The sequence below is a fragment of the Eufriesea mexicana genome, unplaced genomic scaffold (assembly GCF_001483705.2).
Source record: "Eufriesea mexicana isolate 0111107269 unplaced genomic scaffold, ASM148370v2 scaffold5018, whole genome shotgun sequence".
In the NCBI taxonomy this organism is placed as follows: Eukaryota; Metazoa; Arthropoda; class Insecta; order Hymenoptera; family Apidae; genus Eufriesea; species Eufriesea mexicana.
In genome coordinates this window covers 797,927-816,848 of record NW_016912973.1, presented here as the reverse complement: position 1 = coordinate 816,848, position 18,922 = coordinate 797,927, and the positions used below count along the sequence as shown (strand labels likewise).

Below are 18,922 nucleotides of genomic sequence, written 5' to 3'. Positions count from 1 at the left end.
CGTGCACGTATACGCGTGTATTTTACTTGCACGTGTATATGTGTACGTGAATATTTTCCACGTGCGCACACGCGCTTTCTAAAGAGCACAATACGCATGGTCGATGATGACAATGATTCCAGGAACAATGACCGGCTTATGAACGGGCCTAATTAGTCTGCAGGGAGCGGTCTGCCTTGATTGATCGAGACGTTCAATTAATTATGCTTGCGACTAATTACCGGCGAACCGGTGGAATAAGAGGGCTAATTAGCGAGACGTTTTAATCTCTGCTTAGAAAAAGCGTACCCCCGATATGATTGCTCGCGGGGATGACAGCGATTACTGTTCAATTGCCGTTTCATCTTCTTTCGAAGTCGCTCCATTTTGTCCTTCCTTTTTTCAACGAACGATCTTAGTCAACCATTAAGACGAACTGTATCTAACCCAAGTAGCTCGCAGTTTAAGTCAGATTTTTCTGATTTTTCCAATTAAAGTCAGCGATTTGAAGGAGCTTGATGACGCAGGCGATCCGAGGAACTCGCTGATGCGAGTAACACCGGTAGAATAATAATTGAAAGAAAGGGAAAAGAATGGTCAAGAAGAGAGTCTTTCCAGACGAGCGACGACCTTCCTTGGAAGACATTGCTTTGCTGGAAGGTGAACGCAGCCGTGCGACCTAGATTCTCATGTGGCGACCAGAGAAAGATCACGAAGGGGAGAGAAAGAGGCTGAGACGAGATGCGAGCAGGACGAAACGAGATGACGATTATAAACGAGAGACGAACACACGGTTTCCTCCTCGACATCAATGCGAATCGAAAGTCCCCTTTGCCACCGGCGGCCAAACACTTTCAGCCTTTTACCTTTTACCATGCAATTCCGCCGGAATTTCACCGACCGCCATATTGCTTGAATTCGGAAGAAGATCCATCGAAGATCGTTCTCTTTGTATATTTTAATCCCGATCACGTGGAACATGAAAAGAACGCACTGCCTGTGCGTAAAAATGGACCCTTGCGCAATGTCTTTCGATATTTTGCAATGAGTTACGTTTGAAATTCTGCCTTGATCTCTGACGGAAACGTGGTTTATTCTAAGTTGAGTAATATTATATATATATCGCTGTATGGAGCCATGGAACGATAAGATCGATTTTTCTGCCAGCCGTAGAACCCGATTACATGCTTGCCTTACTACATGTTATATTAAGTGTACAATAAACGGCTACTTTCATTTATTGCATGCGTCCGGTGCCCGTAAGAGATACGTCGTTTTGGAAAGGATTTGATTTTCGATTTTGAGGAGCAAGTGTTGTAATGGTAATCGGAACGGGAAATTAAATGGAATTTTCGATAACTAAAAGAAGAGAAGAAATAGAGGAAAATTCAACCTGTTACACTTAGAAACCCGTCGTAATGGATTTATGTAATGACTTCGATTACGTTGCTTCGAACAGACGATTAATGAGTTGGACCACTTTTTACCACGATGCCTGACGAATCGAAAGTGCCCTCGCCACTGGACTTTTACTTTTTATCGTCCCGCCGAACCATTGAGGACACGCCTTGTATTTTAAATTAAAAAATAACGATTTTTAATTTGTCGTTTTGAAAATTTCTGTCAATTTCAATTTCAATTTTTGTCGTTTTTGAAAAAACTGAGAACAGTATATATCTTTGCATTTATGTTCTTAATTACACCCATTGGAGGTTAGCTCTTAGTATAAGGGAAATAAGATAACGCAGTAACTTCAGTGATTGGGTGACGAGTGACAGGTATGCTGGACAGACACGATAGAAGAAAATCAAAAAGGCAGTGGAAGGAACAAAAAATGAACTAGGAAAAACGTAGAAACTTCGAAAAAGGAATCACAAGAAAAAGTGAAAGTAAAAATACGACGGACAGAATTCAAGGTACCCTGAAAAGAAAACGACCTTAAAATTTCTAGAATACTCTGAACTTCTTATTACAGAAGGCGCATGATCAAGCTGTATTGGCGCGAATAAAGCTACAACGCTATCATGGCGAAAAATATGATTCGATATAAGGGAACGATTCGGTTTCTGCTGGAACAAGAGTGCGGTTTCCGCCTCGGAGAGCATCGAGGGTACAGAACTAGCTCGTTCGCGGATTTCTCGAATACCTTGACTTTTATGGGGAAAGACAGGAAAAAGTGAGATCATCCCGCCTATAAATGTACATATAGTCAACCGATAGAGTTATTCTTTTGTTTTCAAGCTTCAAAATTCCTTCCAATTTTTTACAAAACCGACACCGCGATGAGAAACAAAAATTTGGCGAGTTCCGCCTATGAAACGATATTAAGGCGGTATTCTAGTCTAGAGCTCAAGCTTCTAGGTGCTATTTGGGATTTTTTTTCAAGAACCATACAGACGCTATTGTGTCGGGATTTGTGGTCTGGTTTTGTCCTATATTTAAGGAGTACGTACTATTTTTTGTCATGGAAAAGTATTGAAAATTGTCGAAGGTACAGCTAGTTTAGTAGTGTCTCCCCAATTGAACATGTCTGCACGGTTGCCATGAATTCGACTGTTCTTCTCTGAAATGAACAAACATCCATTCTATTCAGTATGAACGCGACCATTGTCGGTACCAAAAGTGTGTAAAAACATTGGAGGAAATTTTTGGCAGTACTTTAAAATTAGTTTATCGATTTTAAAGTTAGGTTGTACTTTTTTTAATTTTAGCGTGCCAAACAAAAAAAGAAAAAAGAATAGTTAAAAACATTAGACTTTAAAAATTTTAATATGGACGATAGAAATACATATACTGAAGATACTCTCCAAATTTGATCGTAATTGGTCAACTAGAACTTGAGATATCATGGCAACCATTTGGAAAAATATGGTTTCGAAAAAGACGCAAAGTATTTCATACGAATATGTATATACGTTGCACGCTATGAACAAACGCTAATAATTTTATTAATTTTTCAAATCCAACAATATCCACTGATAGAAATATTTTCAAAGACACGTACTTTCAGAAAATGAAGTAAAAAAGAAATAGATTTTTTGAAGGTTCTAGACTAGAATATCCCCTTAATGATATTTTATCAACAGGAGCCGAGGGAAAAATTTTGGGAATTATGTATTTATCAGATAATTATTGGTTATACCTCTAGACTTCTCTTCCAAACCTTTAAAAGACGGAAGAAGTCAATCTCGGAACGACTAGTGTCGCTTGTTCCAATGGCTCTCGGTTGTTTGCTCTTCGAAGAGAAACCGCGCCTTGGAGGAAAGTTGTTTTTTCTTCTGGTACCGGCCTTTGCATGCGAATGAGTTTCATCTCTTCTCGCAAACGACCGCCGTTTGCGAGCTATTATTCCCAGTGTAAAGTGCGCATTGTGTTTGCGTCGTTCATGCGAACTTCAATGAACGTTAACCGGTATCTCGGAAGATACGCGATCTAGCTTCCATCTCGTCGCTACCTAACAAACATAAATCGCGGAATTTATTAATAACTTACATTGATTCGATCTTCGTGTCCTTAATAATTGTTTCTTACATATTCCGGATGGAAAACGTTCTCCTGATCTTTCGCGTGTTCTTTCACTGAACTCTGAGAACCGTCGATTTACTCAATTAACGAACGCGCAGAGATTTCCTTTTGCACGTTCACTTTTCATTTCGCCCCTATCGCCTGCCCAAGGTAAACTCCAAGGCCGTTTCTATTCGCACGCGCTCATTGCAGCTCTGTTAAAATTGTAACTTTCATAAATGTGAATATGCGAAATATTTGCCGAATGGTAGGCAATTAACCCCTGGTGCTACGATGCGATTGGGAAAAATTGCGCAATGGTGGAGCGTTTAATTTTAACACCCTAAGTTTTACTTTTCTCGTCCACGTGCTAGAGAGATTATAAGTACAGGAGGTCTCTGTATCGAGTCACCAATCAGGGTATTTTTATTGGAGTATGGGGGGTCAGTCGATGAGCATTCGTTCCTAAAAATAAATCTCGAACCATGACCAACCCGAAGATAATTATATCCTCATCGTGCAAAAAGTTAAATTAATTATTCGTCCATGTTATTACATATCGGTTAATCTAACATCGTGGTTTTTAATTTACTTTACATCTGCTATACACATGTACGTAATCGATACCAGAGTCTCGATTATCCTCTATCTTTCAATCGAGACGTCCCAGTGGAACCAATAGTGCTAGGCCAAGCGGTTTCAAAATGACTCAGGCTATTTTTGAGAATATTCTACATCCATCTACCTTCCGACGACCACCCTATCTCTCGTAATGTATCTATCATTAAATTAAACGACGATCGGCAATTAGGGCTACCATTGAACATCTTTATGGAGCAGTTTAGCTACTATTTTAGATGTATAAGCAAATCGTAAAAATCTTCACGATACATTCGAAGCTTCCTACAGTTAGGAATTATGGCGAATAACTTTATCTTCGTATGAAATAAATTTCCAATCTACAGTACGATTCCTATAATCAAGTATGTTCTAGACTTAGACATAGTCGGATTATCGAACTATATACTTATAATGCGTGAAAGATGGGGAAGATGATCGAGGGAACGATTATGGTTGGCAATGTATATTTATTCTTGACAAATTTAATCGTACTTCCAGAGGAACGACTTCCTTCTGATCAAAGGAGAGAGTATCAGGGCACCGTTACTTTTTTGGCGACCCAGGCACCATAGGTTAACGATAGGTTCGCGGAATATCCATATTTCTGGTTTAATATTCGTAATGATAGACGCTGGTAACTGTACGTTTCGCGAATCTATAATTATCCGGCTCGAAGCATGGTCAGGTGGGTCGTAAATAGGAAACGAGGAGGGGGTTATAAATGATCCTGGTTAATGACGATTGCAGGATTATTAAGCGGTCAACGACGCTTCCTTCCTCGAGGTTCCGTTACACGTAAATTTATTCCGAACGATTCACGTTACTCCTCCTAACGAGATACACCCGCTTTTTTTGTGTCTCATCGGTATCGAGTGATATCGAAACTCGTTTCCTATGCAACCGGTGCAGTAACTTTAATAAGTCCCTTTCATTAAAATTCCGAATTCCCAAGAATCCAATACGTCACAGCCGGGAATCATTCGGCGAACTGTACTCGATGCTACGACGATTGAGAAATGAACGGACAAGTTCAGAATGGAAAGTGAAAAAGGTACCAAGACGCTATTCTAATTCGAGATTGGGGGGAAAAAAAGGAAAGGGAAGAGAAAGGAAAATCAGCAGACGCATACTGCGTTTTGCATTACCCATTACGCGGACCGCGAGTTCCAAGTTTCTTCTCGATCATTATCTCCATGAGCGTACGATCGTTGGCAGGATTTTTCTACGGGCAGAAATGCTGAATAATTTTAAAGTGGCAAAGAACACTCGAGGTGAAAAAGAAGATCGGTTCGAATGGGTTTACCCGCAAAAAGAAGGGAACGCATCGACTCTGCCATAGTTCGCAGAGGATGCAAGCTTCCGTAGAAGGGGCGCAATGGATCGTAACGATCGCGTGGATCAGCGCTGGTGGATCCTTTCGAGCTAGGCCATCGATCACGCGTCCGATCGCACGGAAGATCACTTCTTAAGTGATTCATTGTTTTCCACCGGGTTTACTCGTGACTTATATTATAGCTTTACACTTGTCAGTGAGCATCCTTGTTCAACCTGGACAAATAATGTTCCATGATGGGGAACGAAAGGAGCTCGCAAGGAGAGAACTGTGGTATTAAGTTGCGTCGTCATCGCTGCATCGTCATAAAGAGATACGCGATGTTTAAGTCGAGGACGAAGGCTGCGCGAGAAGCTTTAGAAAATAGAAATTATCTGTGAAAAAACCGGGGCAAAAAGTAGACGAAAAATTATGATTGCTTCGAGAATAACATTGCTGTCCTTAAACAAGATCGTTCGTTTCTTGCTTGCCCTATCAATGGAAAATTCATCTTACTCGGTCCATTAGAAGAGAACGAGCATTATTGTACCCAACAGAAACTCCTCCTCGTTAAGTCACCTAGACCCTAATGTCCAATTTTACTTAGACCCGGAGTGAGTTAATTAATCGTGTCTGCCTCAATCACCCATTAATCTCCGGCATCTGAAATTCATCGTTTCCAATTTACTCGAAGAATGGAACGTTGGCCAAGGAGGAAGTTATTAAACCTCGTGTTCAGTGGCCAAGAAACTGTTATAGTTCAGCTGGACAGTGTTCACGCGAGGCAGAAAAGGCCTTGACAATGGTAAGTCTCGAGAAGACAACGGGCTCAGCGAGTAGAAAAACCGCAAGCAAGGGGAATATCAGAGGCCCAGGAATAACGTTTCCCTTATGTATCCGAACACCGATAACGGTATATACCTCGCGTAGGATCCATGGACAATTCATCCGTGCCGTTTCTTTGCTGGTCGGACGTCGTTTGTGTAAGAATCAATTTGGCCGTGCCGTAGCCCGTTAGAAGCATGCAAGGGTACGCATGCTTGGCCACGTTGTCTGGCCGTTAACTTGGATGCGCTTCGGCTTTTTCACCGCTTCCTCGATCCCCGAACCGGCGACGAGTTAATTAAAGTGCCAGTAGGGAAACGAGTGAGCATGACGAGCATCACGAAGGATACGACAGAAGTTGGTCTAGTAGATAAGCTCCAGTGAAACGTTCGTGAAACTGGTTGAAAGGCTTTAGAATTGGACGGAGTGCGGACGAAGATTAGACGTATGCTAGGACGTCGATTAATTAGCTCATTCCAGGAACTCAGTGTTCAGATTAATCGAGGTCACAGAAGAAATGACTTGGAACGTGTTTTCCGCACTGATATAAATTCTCTACTTTATCGATATTGATTTATTTTATCAGCGTTAATCGCGCGCTGATGAGATTGAATTATCGAGTTCCCAGAGTAGATTACATGTTCGAGGAGTGGAGGTTTTCGATGGAACGTTTGGAAGAATGGGCAAAGGACTCTGTGGAGAGTCTACAGGCTAGAATGGAACTAGAGTTGCGAACGAACGCGTAGCTAATTAGCGCGTTGATTATCGTTCGCGACGCGTGTCTTCGATCAGCACGAAGTTAATTTATTCACAGATTAGTCCCGCCTGGAACAAAAGGATTCTTTCGCACGAAAACCGTCGAAGCGCGGAGGAGTCCTTGAGATCTTGCTCGAGGATGATTGGACGGAATCGACGGCATCCGTCGACGATTCATCATGACCAGAAATAGTAATGACGTCGTTAATTAACTTAAGGGAAGTGTTAAGGTTGAGATCGTCAGGTGATTCGACTCGTGTTTTACTCGGAGGAAATTGGAAGGTCAGGTGAAAGAAAGAGGTGGATGACGAACGACGATACTCCGAGCTTGTACGCTTGTTAGGAAGGAACGAGAATATCTCGTTTCAAGGAAAGGAGACGAGATTTAACTCCTTGTTAGCTCGGGCCTTGGACATTGCATCGTTTTGTTTCATCGGATGACGCGTTCGGAGGGAATCGCGGAGAGAAGGCAACTTTCAGAGGCTTTATGAAGGACTTGAATGACTTTTTCTGGGATAATATTTGGTACTTTATTACTAACAAGTGTTATTGAAAATTATTCGACGTTGGCGGAGAGAGGAAAGACTAATCTTGCCTCGATGCGAGCTACAATCAGAAGAACCGCAAGAGGAGCCAAAGGTCGTCGAAGAGTAATGTGCGAATTATGTTACCTCCTTCCCTACGTCTTCGTCCCTACGTCTTCTAACTGAATACGCGCATTATCTCTAAATTCAATCTGCATGGCAGCACGCCTGAGCATTAGCCGGAAGAAAAAGGAAAAAAGAAAGGATTCTTTCTCGTCCAGCGAGTTTCGAGGAATGAAATTCCTATTCGCGTTCCTACGAATTGATTCCGAGATGCGCACACGCGCAGCCGATGATACCTGGTTCATTAAATTGTCCGCACTGCAGGCGATGAAATATCAAACTTACGAGAACAAGAACCTGACGACAGCGAAGATAGCTCAATCAGTCCGAGTAGTTTAGCCCGGCCAACGAAAGATCAGGTCCGATCCGAGACTTAGCCAATCCTGTGACTGATTCCTTTCCTCTCTGCAATTTATTATCATTATACACCTGTCCTGTTTAGCCTACACCTCTATTATCTGATACATCTTGTCCCCCACCATGTTCACCGTGGCAAAGTCCTACAGGGCATACGCAAAGAACGATGATTCTTCGTTCTACGCTCCGACGTCGCGTCAAAAATTTAAAAGCCTTTGCTCAGCTTTCCTATTCGAGGCTAATTTCAAAGGCGAAGCATCGCTACCCGTTATTCTTCACAACGAAGGCCGGCAGGCGGTTGAAAAACCGGCGAAGGAAGAGAGTCCTGTATAAGAGGGAGGAAAGAAAAAGAAACAGCACTGACAGGATTCTTTGGACGGATACGAGGTTCGAAATCGAGGATGCAACGAAGCATGCCGAGGCAAGGCTGCAGGAGTCAGCCAGTCTGGAAAGAGCAGCAGGCGCTTTTAAAACGTTCTCACCGGGGAAGATAACGAGGGCCCGGCCAGGGCCGTACGATGGATCGATACACCGTTCGGGATAAGGATCGGCCGCGAGGAAGGTGCACGCGAGCAATCGGTGCCTTTGTGCGTGGAGAGGAATCCTGGAAAGATAAGGGGGACGTTGCTGGAAAGAGTCGAAAGTGGGTCGAACGTTTTTCATCTTCGGTTGCCAGCCTGCTGGCCATTGTTGTTGGACGATGTGCGATCGTTGCGTATAGTTGTGGCAACAACTGCTGCTTATCCTTAATTAGAGGATAGCACTCTTCCAACGCTCGTTAACGATCCTAATGGGGTCGATCGACTCGATGGAAACGAAAGCTGTGCAGAATCGATATCGCTCGCAGATGTTCACCTGCTGACGCTTCCTCGTGATAGGTACCACGCGAGCCGATGACCACCGTGATCACCTTTAACGGTTGTTGAACGATGATCTATGCCGCGCTGTTTTCAGATTTTCGCAAGATCGATCGATCCTTGGATAACTCGTAGCGGCATCCACGAGTGAGACCTCGGACACGCGACTGCTAGATCCGTTTAAGACCCAACGACGGTCCACCGTCAGACCCGTTGACCGCTTTTCCGCAGAACCAACAGGTCCACTCGAGGAAAAAAAGCACGACCACGTGTTACAAGATATTTTAAATATTCGTAGCATTAAAATCACCGCAAATGTTAACGGTTCACCTTTCGCGTATATTGCTCGGGACTACACTCCGTTAATTATACACCATCGGCACCATTCCGGAATCGGCCGGGTGTATTTTATAAATATTCGCGCGTTCTATCTATCATCGTGCACGTTCTGTTATAAGTGGACCCCATAATGGAGGAAAAAATGTTGGTATCGAGCAAGAGAGCGGATTTCGACGAATATTCCTGGCAAAAATAACGACGATTCATAACGGTTCGTCGGTTCTGCTCTAAGCGCGATGACCGTGGCTTCGTGGTGGTAGCCTCTTACGGTGGAGTTACGGTAATCTTCGTTACTATTCCGCACCTTGGTGCAACGAGTCGTTTCTTCCTGCGATCGTAAAGCCGCATCCACGCTAGCAAGCAGGTACTCCCGATGCAAAATTGGTCGTTATGCTTGAACAACGTGTTGCCCGCGTTCAACGATAGACGTAATCTGGAACAAACCAAGCTCGTTAGACGAAGAACCATCGCTGTAGGACTTTGATCTCCGAAAAGGTTGCTTCTGCGAGTGCACACGAGGCTTAAAATCGTTCCACCGAGAATCTTGACTGCAGACCTGCCAATTTTCTTCAAGGCTAGCGCGATTACTCCTGCATGCCGGTAGAATGGTTTCTAGGAAATCGTGGTTCCCTTGCTCGCGGATCGTTCGAAACACGGACACTGTTCCGTGAACCGGGCATCGGCCGATCTTGAATCGCTCGAGTCTGTTTTATCCAATTTCTCTAGAATTTCTTTAGGATTTCTTTAGAATTTCTCTAGAATTTCCGTAGAAATCGTTTGCGTTGTATCGCCGTATCCTCGTTGCATGACAGACCGAGTTCGTTAGGTTTGTTCCAAGTATACACAGAAGCTACAGGATTTGTTTTTGCTCGGGTTCCATTCACCGTTCAGAGCTTATGAGTATTACGAGCCATCGTAAAATTAATGAATTAAAGATGAGAATCTTTACGGCTACGAAATTAATTTAAATGTAAACTTCGCCGAATGGTTTATGTAACTTCTAAAGGAATCAGCACCAGATGATCCGGTGTCCAATTAAGCCGGCTAATTACCTTGAAAATCGTTCGGTCGAGCAATTAATTTTTATAGCGATACACGCCCCATGAAAAGCACACGTCAGTGTGTCGTTCGAACGATTGCTACCGTGGAGAATCCTTCTTTCCTACTTCTTATGGATAAACAGCTAATCTTCTTTAAAAATCTTGGCCTAATGTAATCTGGACACCGGATGATCCAGATTGCGACAGGTTTTTCGAATCCAGTTAGCATATGAAGTACACTAGTGTCTTTAGGGACTGGTTCTTCTCGTTTTGAACACGGGACACGTCTGACTTATGCAAGTAAAATCGTAAACTCGATCCAGATGCTCGTACATTTTCCTTGTCACCTCATCCTGGTCACGATTTTACGTTATCAAAGTTCCAGACAAGCTTACGATGCGCTTGCATTTAAAGAACAAGCGCAAGAGCTACGAAAAGTCGATGTATCTGAACGAATCAGGGAAGAATCCGATGCTCTTTAGTTATAAATTTATTCATGAGCCAGACGACGCTTTACATCGGTATCTCATGTCAATTGAAACCGATGCGGTTAGAAAAACACGCAAGCATAATGAAAGACGCGATGGGCAGAGATGCACCGCAATGAGAGGACATCGAGACGCCACGAAGACGACGTTCCAATGGCATTCGCAAGGTTAATTACGCGGAAAGCAACCGGGAGATTTATTAACCAAGCTTGATTATTCCACGAAGTCGCCATCCCAACTGTTACGCTGCTCCACGGACGGATATTACGCGACGGAGTTACGAATAATTGCAACGATTATCTTCGGGGAGGAGCGTAGCAGAGGAAGAAGCTGCGACTTCGGAAGAGCTGGGCCCGAATACGTTCTAGTTTACGTGTTCTATTTGTAATATACCGAGAATGAAACTGTGGAATTTCTGTTCCTCTCGGAAAAAAAGTGACGATGTTAATTAAGATATGTCGCGAGTAAAAAATATTCGAATGAAAATGATAGAAAGTGATTATTTCTCATGGCAAAAAGCGTTAAAAATACACGTATGGAGTTAACGAGGATAAAATGATCCTCTGTTCTGTATTCATTACCAGTGGACTGTGAACCATTTTATAACGCTAGGATGCAGACTCTAATTTTTGCGCTCGAGAACAGGCTAATAGGAATTTGGTAGCTATAAGAGCGAACAAGATCCGTAGGAAAATATTATTCGCGAGCTTCGTGGAGAAAATCTGCGCGATCTACCCCTGCGACTTTGCCAGAGATACTGGCAATTTCCAGCGCCGCCAACACGTATGATCAAAACCATTGTTTAACGTCTTCAGGCGGAACGACACGCATGCCCGTTTGCTTTGTGCGAAAAAATATATTCTACACTCGCAATGCGGCAAACGACGAAGTCGAAAGGCTCGACGAATCGTTGCTATGGGACGATTACGGGACCGATCATTCTCCTCGAATAGTTCTTCAACTACGAGACAAAGAAAGTCGAAATGTCTTGGCTCGTAAATTATAGAAAGTAATATCCCGAAGGATGGAATCCCCTGCATCCGAGCGTTACCTCGTCTGGATCGACAAACTCGGCTGTTAATAGACAAACGTAACGTTGCTAGCACTTCCGGTTGTTAGCGGGATCACGTTGCGGAGGATGCAGACGCGAGTCGCGTGCAATATGACAGTTATAGCGCGGAAAGCAAGCCAATGGAAACGCTTTTTACGAGTATAACGGAATTCGCGCACCAGCTGATGAAGAGAGCATTCTCTATTTACAGATCTGTCGCGAAAGAAAATACCTCGTAAAAATAGCCGAAGCGCGAAGGGATGAAGTTCGAAAAGTCTTTAACGCGCAGTTTGCGAGATACTTTACAGTTTACGATCTTCGTGATAAGGTTCTCGAAGGGAGATACACTTGGATATTTCCCAAAAACTTCAGCCGTAGTTACCAGCGGGGTACGATATGTAAATTGCTCGCCCACTGGGCGCATCCTCTACTAATTCCTGGCAGATATTCAAAAAGCCAGAGTTTCGCAATGCCGGAGACCGCAACGAGACGGTTCGCCGATTATGCAGATTCGCGCTTTGCTGAATTTCGGGCTCGTTAACCCGTTTCCTTCGTAAGATCGTTCGCGATCGTGTTCCTTGTTCAATTCCAGATTAGTAGCAGAACCACGAGTTTTCGTTTCGAAGGAATTTTTGCACACGCTCCGATGGGTAGTCTAGCCTTTCGACGATGGTAGCTCGTTACTGAATTCCAGATTGGCAGAAGAACGACTTCTAATTTGCAAGAATCATTTTTCAACACGTGCCTCGATCATAGTTCCTCGTCGCACTGACGTATAATGCCATTCTTTAAGTTACTCGGTTCTCTTGGTTCTTTCGCGATTTGTCTGGGCGATCGATTAGGTGGGTTTTTCTCTTCAACGACGGAGCGAATTCATCGTAGGGGCAGGAAGTCGTGTGGCCGACGATCGGTTACATTGCCGATACGTTATTCCACTCGTGTTCATCGCGATGCATTAAAATCTCACGCACGGAAGCCGCAGAGCTGTTGCATAACTGTGCGTGCCCGGCGCGCCAGCTTTTGGATCCCCGGTTCGGTTAAATATCATTAAACTCGAATATTCCAGCACGTTTTGCAACGAGCAATTTGTCTTCGAATATTCTCCTCTAATAACGCAATTTTTACCTAAGCGATTGCGAGACATGTTACCATTATTATCCGAATATCTACGACTCGTAATATACGTTATATAACCGAACCTCTTCTATTTATAGACGACCATGATTCACGTAACGTGGCTGTAATCTTGAATTGTTAGAAAAAGGCTACGTGTCGTTTCGTTCCACGAACAAGAATCAATTTTAAGAGGTTAAAGAACCAAGTAGAAAAATCTTTTTCACCGTCATCGTCATCTTCTTCTCACGCGACAAGGTGTATTGCAGCTGGAGGAGAAAAGAAGCCTCGGTACCGGAAACCGCGTGGTTCGCGTGTCGTTTGCAAATTGCGGCTCGGTACACACCTTTGTTTCACCCCGCGGGACCTCTGGGATGACTCAGATGGCAAAGAGGAAACGTTGATCCTACGAGAGAAAGAGAAAGAAAGGGAAATCGAAGGCAGAACACGTGGACGAGCGGTTTTTCTGCACGCTCATCCTGAGATTTACCTACGATGGCCGGTACGCGCAGGAAAGCGGACCCTAAGGTCAAGTACCTTCCACTTCCGGCGTTGACTTGCACACCAGCGCACGTGTCTTCGATTTAACACTAGAATTACCAGTCAAAATGATTGATTTCAGGCTTTTTGCTTTCGTTGTCATCGCAGGCATGCAGCCGTTTTTGGTAAAATTAACGTTGATAATTATATCTATTTATTTATCTTCATCATACTTTAATTAACGTTATTTATGGCTACTATTTATATTTAGGTTCTTATTACGAGTCGAAATACTTTTCGTTTCTTTCTATTCGCCGTATGATTTCGCCGTTAATTTGGTCGAGGAATTTCTATGAGATTTTCTCAGCGGGTATCATACTCTATGACCATGCGTTGTAAACGGCCCAGAGAAAGACACCAGACTCAAGATTATAACCCAAGTACATCGTGTGGGATTCCTCGAAATGATCAACGTTGGGACTTTCGTCCTGCTTATTTTTTTCGTGCCTGTTAAAAAAGAAAAAAGGGTCGCAAAGGCTATTTCTCGGAACGTCGGCACCAATCGTGAACCAGCAGTTTAATAAGAATCCCTTCGTCCCGTTCCACAAGGAATCTTCGTTCCTGGAAAGAATCGACGTACCAAGCGTGCAGAATCCTCGTTTTTCCACTGTGCTTTATCTTAGATCCGCCACGGGGGAGATGTGTTGAAAAACTGAAATAAATCACGTGGAAGCGTGAAGAGGATGGTTTTCGGTCGTTGACCTCGCGGATTTCTGCGTTCGATGGTTCTTTTGGTTCCTGTTCGATACTTCCTTCGACCGGCTCTCCGCTATTGACTCAGCCAACAGAGTATTGCGAGAGCGACGCCGCATTTTCGCGTGCGGCTAATTGGCTCTGTTTGCCGGCGGGAAACGTTCGTACCATTCCCGTATCGTTCTCGAAGAGGCCGACACCATGATCCAAACGCCTGGGAAAGGGTTGTCAACCTTAAATGTCCCTGCGACCGAGCTAATCACTTCTTCCTTAATCATCCCGCCTCTCGTTGTTTCGTTAATTAAGACGCCGTGGAAGGCGCCTAGATTTGACGTTTCATCGATCATTGTTAAGACAAGATTACGTAAGAAAAAGTGTCACGGAGATGTTCGCACAATTCTATGATTCGGTTATTTAATGCACTCCGTAATTGAGTTCTTGTGGATCAACTATCTTTGCTGTTACGCAACTTGGAATAGAACTCGAAGTGGGCAACGGTTAGGCTCCTATAATACCGATATCGAAAGCTGGAATCTGCAAAAGGGAAGCATACGAGGATTCATGAAAATCTCAAAGTTCCTCGAGCAAATTGATGCCATTAAGGCTAATAGAATTTCATTAAATTGTCGATCTCTAATGGGAAAATCGTTCACCTTATCCGGAATTTGTCGGCCGCGTTTCCCTTCGATACTCGTTGTCGCTTGTTCCTTTTATTGCTCGACGATCGGCTGTGCTCGCGGTTGTTCATGATGGAGACAAGAAATATTGGGACTCGGATTAGCCAAGACTTGATTGGCGCTCGCGGGTAAAAAGGAGATGCCACGATGAGTCAAGTTCACGACTCTCTCATCATTGTCTCCCCACCACGGCGATGATAATGCTAAACCAAATATGATCATTGTCATTTTCTTCGCTGACTTCACAGTAATTCTCCGAACAACGACGCCTCTTAAGAAGACGTCAATTAATTACACGCTGGCATCGCATTAAACAGTGGAATTCATTTTTAGACAGTGAGTTATTCCAATAACTAACGTCACCTTCTTCCGTAATTAAATTACAATGGCTTCGAGACTTCATCGAGGCTCTCTGATCTCTTCATCGTCGATACGCGTCAGTACTCCAGCTGAGAGAGCGATTTTCTAATTTATGTCCTATGGTAATTCTTCCTTTTGCATCGATGAGATAACGATCGTAAAAGCTTGCGAATTTAGCATCGTTAATGAATTGTTTAACAATTAAACAGGTAGCGAAGACAGCTGTTATTTCAAGGTGAATGCACTTACGCGACTGGTTAATCACGGGTCATGGAATATGGAGGAGCCTATGGTCGATAACTCGCGAGATTTTCTTGCGTGCGATCGACGAAGGAAACGGTACGCTTTCCTCCTTTACACGGTGGATCCCGTGGAAAACGGTGAATGTACTTCTTTTCTTCCTCGTTACATAATTACCGGTGTACCTAGTCAAATGGCCTTAAAGACGATCTGATTAATTCCCCATTGGTTACTCGACTAAGCTCCTTTGTGTAGAAGAAATCGTGTTTTTCCACTAAATAATAACTTCCGAGGTATGGATTCAATTTTTTGCTAAACAGCAACGACCGTTCCTGGAACAGACAACTGTTATTTTTAACCTGAATACGAGTGAAAAATTCATAAGGACTAGTGGAAGGTTATTAAACCCGAAGTTAGCGGCTCGCTGACCGAACAAACGTGGACCGAATTACCAATAACAAATTATCGTGCTACGATGGTGGTACCAGACTGTCGCTGAATAGGAACAGATCCTAATCGAACGATGTGACGCCTCGATCGGGTACGCCCCGTTGGATAAAAGTGCGAACTGTTTGTAATTGATCGAACCACAGCACCGTTATATCATTCACACTTAGCTCCAATCGAATCTGCGTTTCTCGTTCGATGTACAGTTAAACGTAGCAAGGAACTACCTATCTTCTTTATCGGAAGCTAGTCGAGAAGCGACTCGGAAGAGACCACACAGAGAGTTACTTTTAGACTCAGATAGTAGAACATTCTGCGTCTGGATCATTTCAAAATCAAATTAAAATCATTTTCGTTTCCTTTCACTTCCATAACAGGCCTTCGAAAGTAGACCAAGAAATATCTAAACGTTGTCTAAGTAGTGCGGATGACTAACGATCATAGATTACGAGTTAAGAAGTAATATTTTCGCAATTTTTCAGCAACCGTTGCGATTGCGAGCACCGTGCAGATCGAGTGTGCGAGTGAGTCGATAATCGTCCACATCTCGACGGAGGGCAAGACGGATTTCCATGGTCTGGTGTATCCAAGGGGGTTGTCGAAGAACAGCTCTTGCTTGCAAGAGTACAGAAGTCAGCCCACTCCAATAACTTACAACCTGCCTCTCAGGTCCTGTAACACCATGCCCACTGAGTTGGTAAGTGGTCCTAGTTAATACCAATCTTAATATCTGGGGAAGAATGAAGCGTTTATGGGTATCGTTAATCATAGACAAATTACTAGATTACGACTTATCGCTCTGATCGATGAGAAGAAATTACCGTTTACACTACGTGTTCCCTTTGCCACGATAATAGGCAAAGCTGGCTGTTTGTCCGGACTATTAGCTTCTCACTTGGTTGCTCAATTTCTGGACGTTCGTCAATGGCGATAATTGCACGTTGCGCAGGCTAAATCCAGGTTATCGAGGTTAATCACGGTCGACCGTTGGTTTGCCCCGAGTGCAAACTTTGACGATCGTTCAGGCAGAAGGATTCTTCCAGATCGATCTGTTGAATAATCAATTAGCTAATTAATTAGTCCTTTAACCGGGAATGACGAGTCGTTTTTGCAAGTTTCTCATGGCGAGTGTAGAGTACGGTTTCAGCAAGCGGACATACCGGGTAAGAAATTAATTTCTTAATTTCTGAAGAACCTTGCTTCGAACTTTGATTACTGCGTTTTTAGTAACCAGTTGAGTTTCTTTTCTATACAAATCGGAAACCTCGGCAGTCCATTAATCGTTGAAGAGGAACGCGCGAGTCACGACGCGAGGCGGAGTCAAGTAAATTAATCAATTCATTAGCCTTCTAATTTCTCGACATCTTCGCCTCGAATCCCTGTTAAATTGCTTTTGATATCGAATTAAGTTCCTTTCCTGTACAAGTGAAAAGCTTCAGAAGCTGACTAATCGCTGTCCCGGGAGGACGGCGAATGACGGGACTCGAAGGATTACATAAGATCGCAGCGAAAGAAGTGGAATACGTCCGTGGTATTCAAGCATGAGGAAGTTCGATCAACAACGATCACGATCGTTCATACGACCCGACGTCTACGTATACTGTACATCGGGCGAAAAAAGTTGCGGAGGCGTGAATGCACGCGCGAGTACACGCTAGCGGAGAACGAGAAGCAGAGGTTCGGCGGGAGAAGAAGCAGATACGGAGGGAATCGAGGTGGAAGACGAACGGTGGAAGGAAGAAAAAGAAGGGAAGAAGGAAAATACAGAGTGAAAGAGGAGGGCTGGTTCGTGTAACGAGGGAATCGTGTGTCGAGGCGAGAGATCGCTTCCTCGCCATACCATAACTGGACCGTTATGTGACCGGACTTACGGCCTTCTTCTTACGAGCGTTACAAGAGATATGTAGTATGCCAGCAGCGGACTAACGCTGCTACGCCTTATGTCAGCGATATACTGTGCGCATGCAAACGCGTGCTCGTGTCCTTAACGGAACGCTGGTTCCTTCCACCATTTGCCGATAATGAACTGGCCGATCACGATTTTCAGCTGAACCAGAGGACACAGGGAGCAAGCAGCGTTTACTTGTACCTGGTTCCGATTGTTTTCTGGTTTCGAGCCAGTGATCTTTTTATTCGAATGTTTTATGCCGCAGGAATTTCTTGGATCAGGGTACAATGTGATACGAAAGTTTATCGCGATTATGACGGTGAAACCTAACGCTCTATTACTTTTGCATCACACTGTACTTTGCTGGAGCTGGAAATTGTAAGTATTCTACTCTTCTTGAGTCCCTCGATGCTTTCAAAATCTCCGTATTTAGGTCCTTGGCGGTATATGTTGATATACATTGCGTTGATACCCTTTTCGTCTTGAGTTAAATAGTTAACACTGATCCTAAGTCTACACCAGTGTCTTATATCTGAGCCTAGAGCTCTACCGCACTATTAAACTCCGTCTCGAGGTATTCCGCTCACTCTGTTCCTTTCTCGATACTATATATTATGTCGAATGAAATTGAACAGTTTGTAAATCTTTTTCTTGATTTTACATCTCGACTCTTTGTCTGTACACGGCTACAACGCCTACGAATGGCAGACACGGAAGTGGTAATTATCTCTTCTTATTCAATTATATTCCAATCTTCCGATACGAGCTTGCATGGGCAACTGCATATATGACGAATAGTCTTGAATCTATCCAGCACCGTGAATCGATAATGATTGCAAGTTTCCTGCGGCAAAATAGCATACCAATGATGAAAGCGTTCGGTGAAGATCATAATCACGATCGATCCCCTGTACCTTTGGCCAAGAAAATTCTCTCGACACCTGCCGATTAGTTCTTGACTTATAAGACAGGTCCAGTCCCTGGGAAATCTATGCGTGGAAGAGTTAAGTAAGATAAAGTCGCAGCTTATTCGGTAAACACTTCGTGAAGAGAAGTTCGCTGAAATACCTATGGTATCCTCGAAACAAGCACGCTTGGTTAAGGAGAGAAAAAGCTTGGCTGTCCAGGGCTAATAGCGATACTTCTACGTTGTACGAGGGTCTGCATAATTTAAGGGCTGGAATGCCG

The 18,922-nt window shown here is 43.7% G+C and overlaps 1 protein-coding gene across 1 annotated transcript in view; it reads left to right on the top strand.

Moving 5' to 3' along the window:
* pio (zona pellucida domain-containing protein piopio) overlaps positions 1–18,922 on the top strand; it is a 47,751-nt gene that overhangs the window by 10,026 nt on the left and 18,803 nt on the right. Inside the window, exon 4 of the mRNA XM_017906068.1 lies at positions 16,329–16,543. Within this exon, the coding sequence (XP_017761557.1) occupies positions 16,329–16,543 (215 nt within the window). The remainder of the gene's footprint in view (positions 1–16,328; positions 16,544–18,922) is intronic.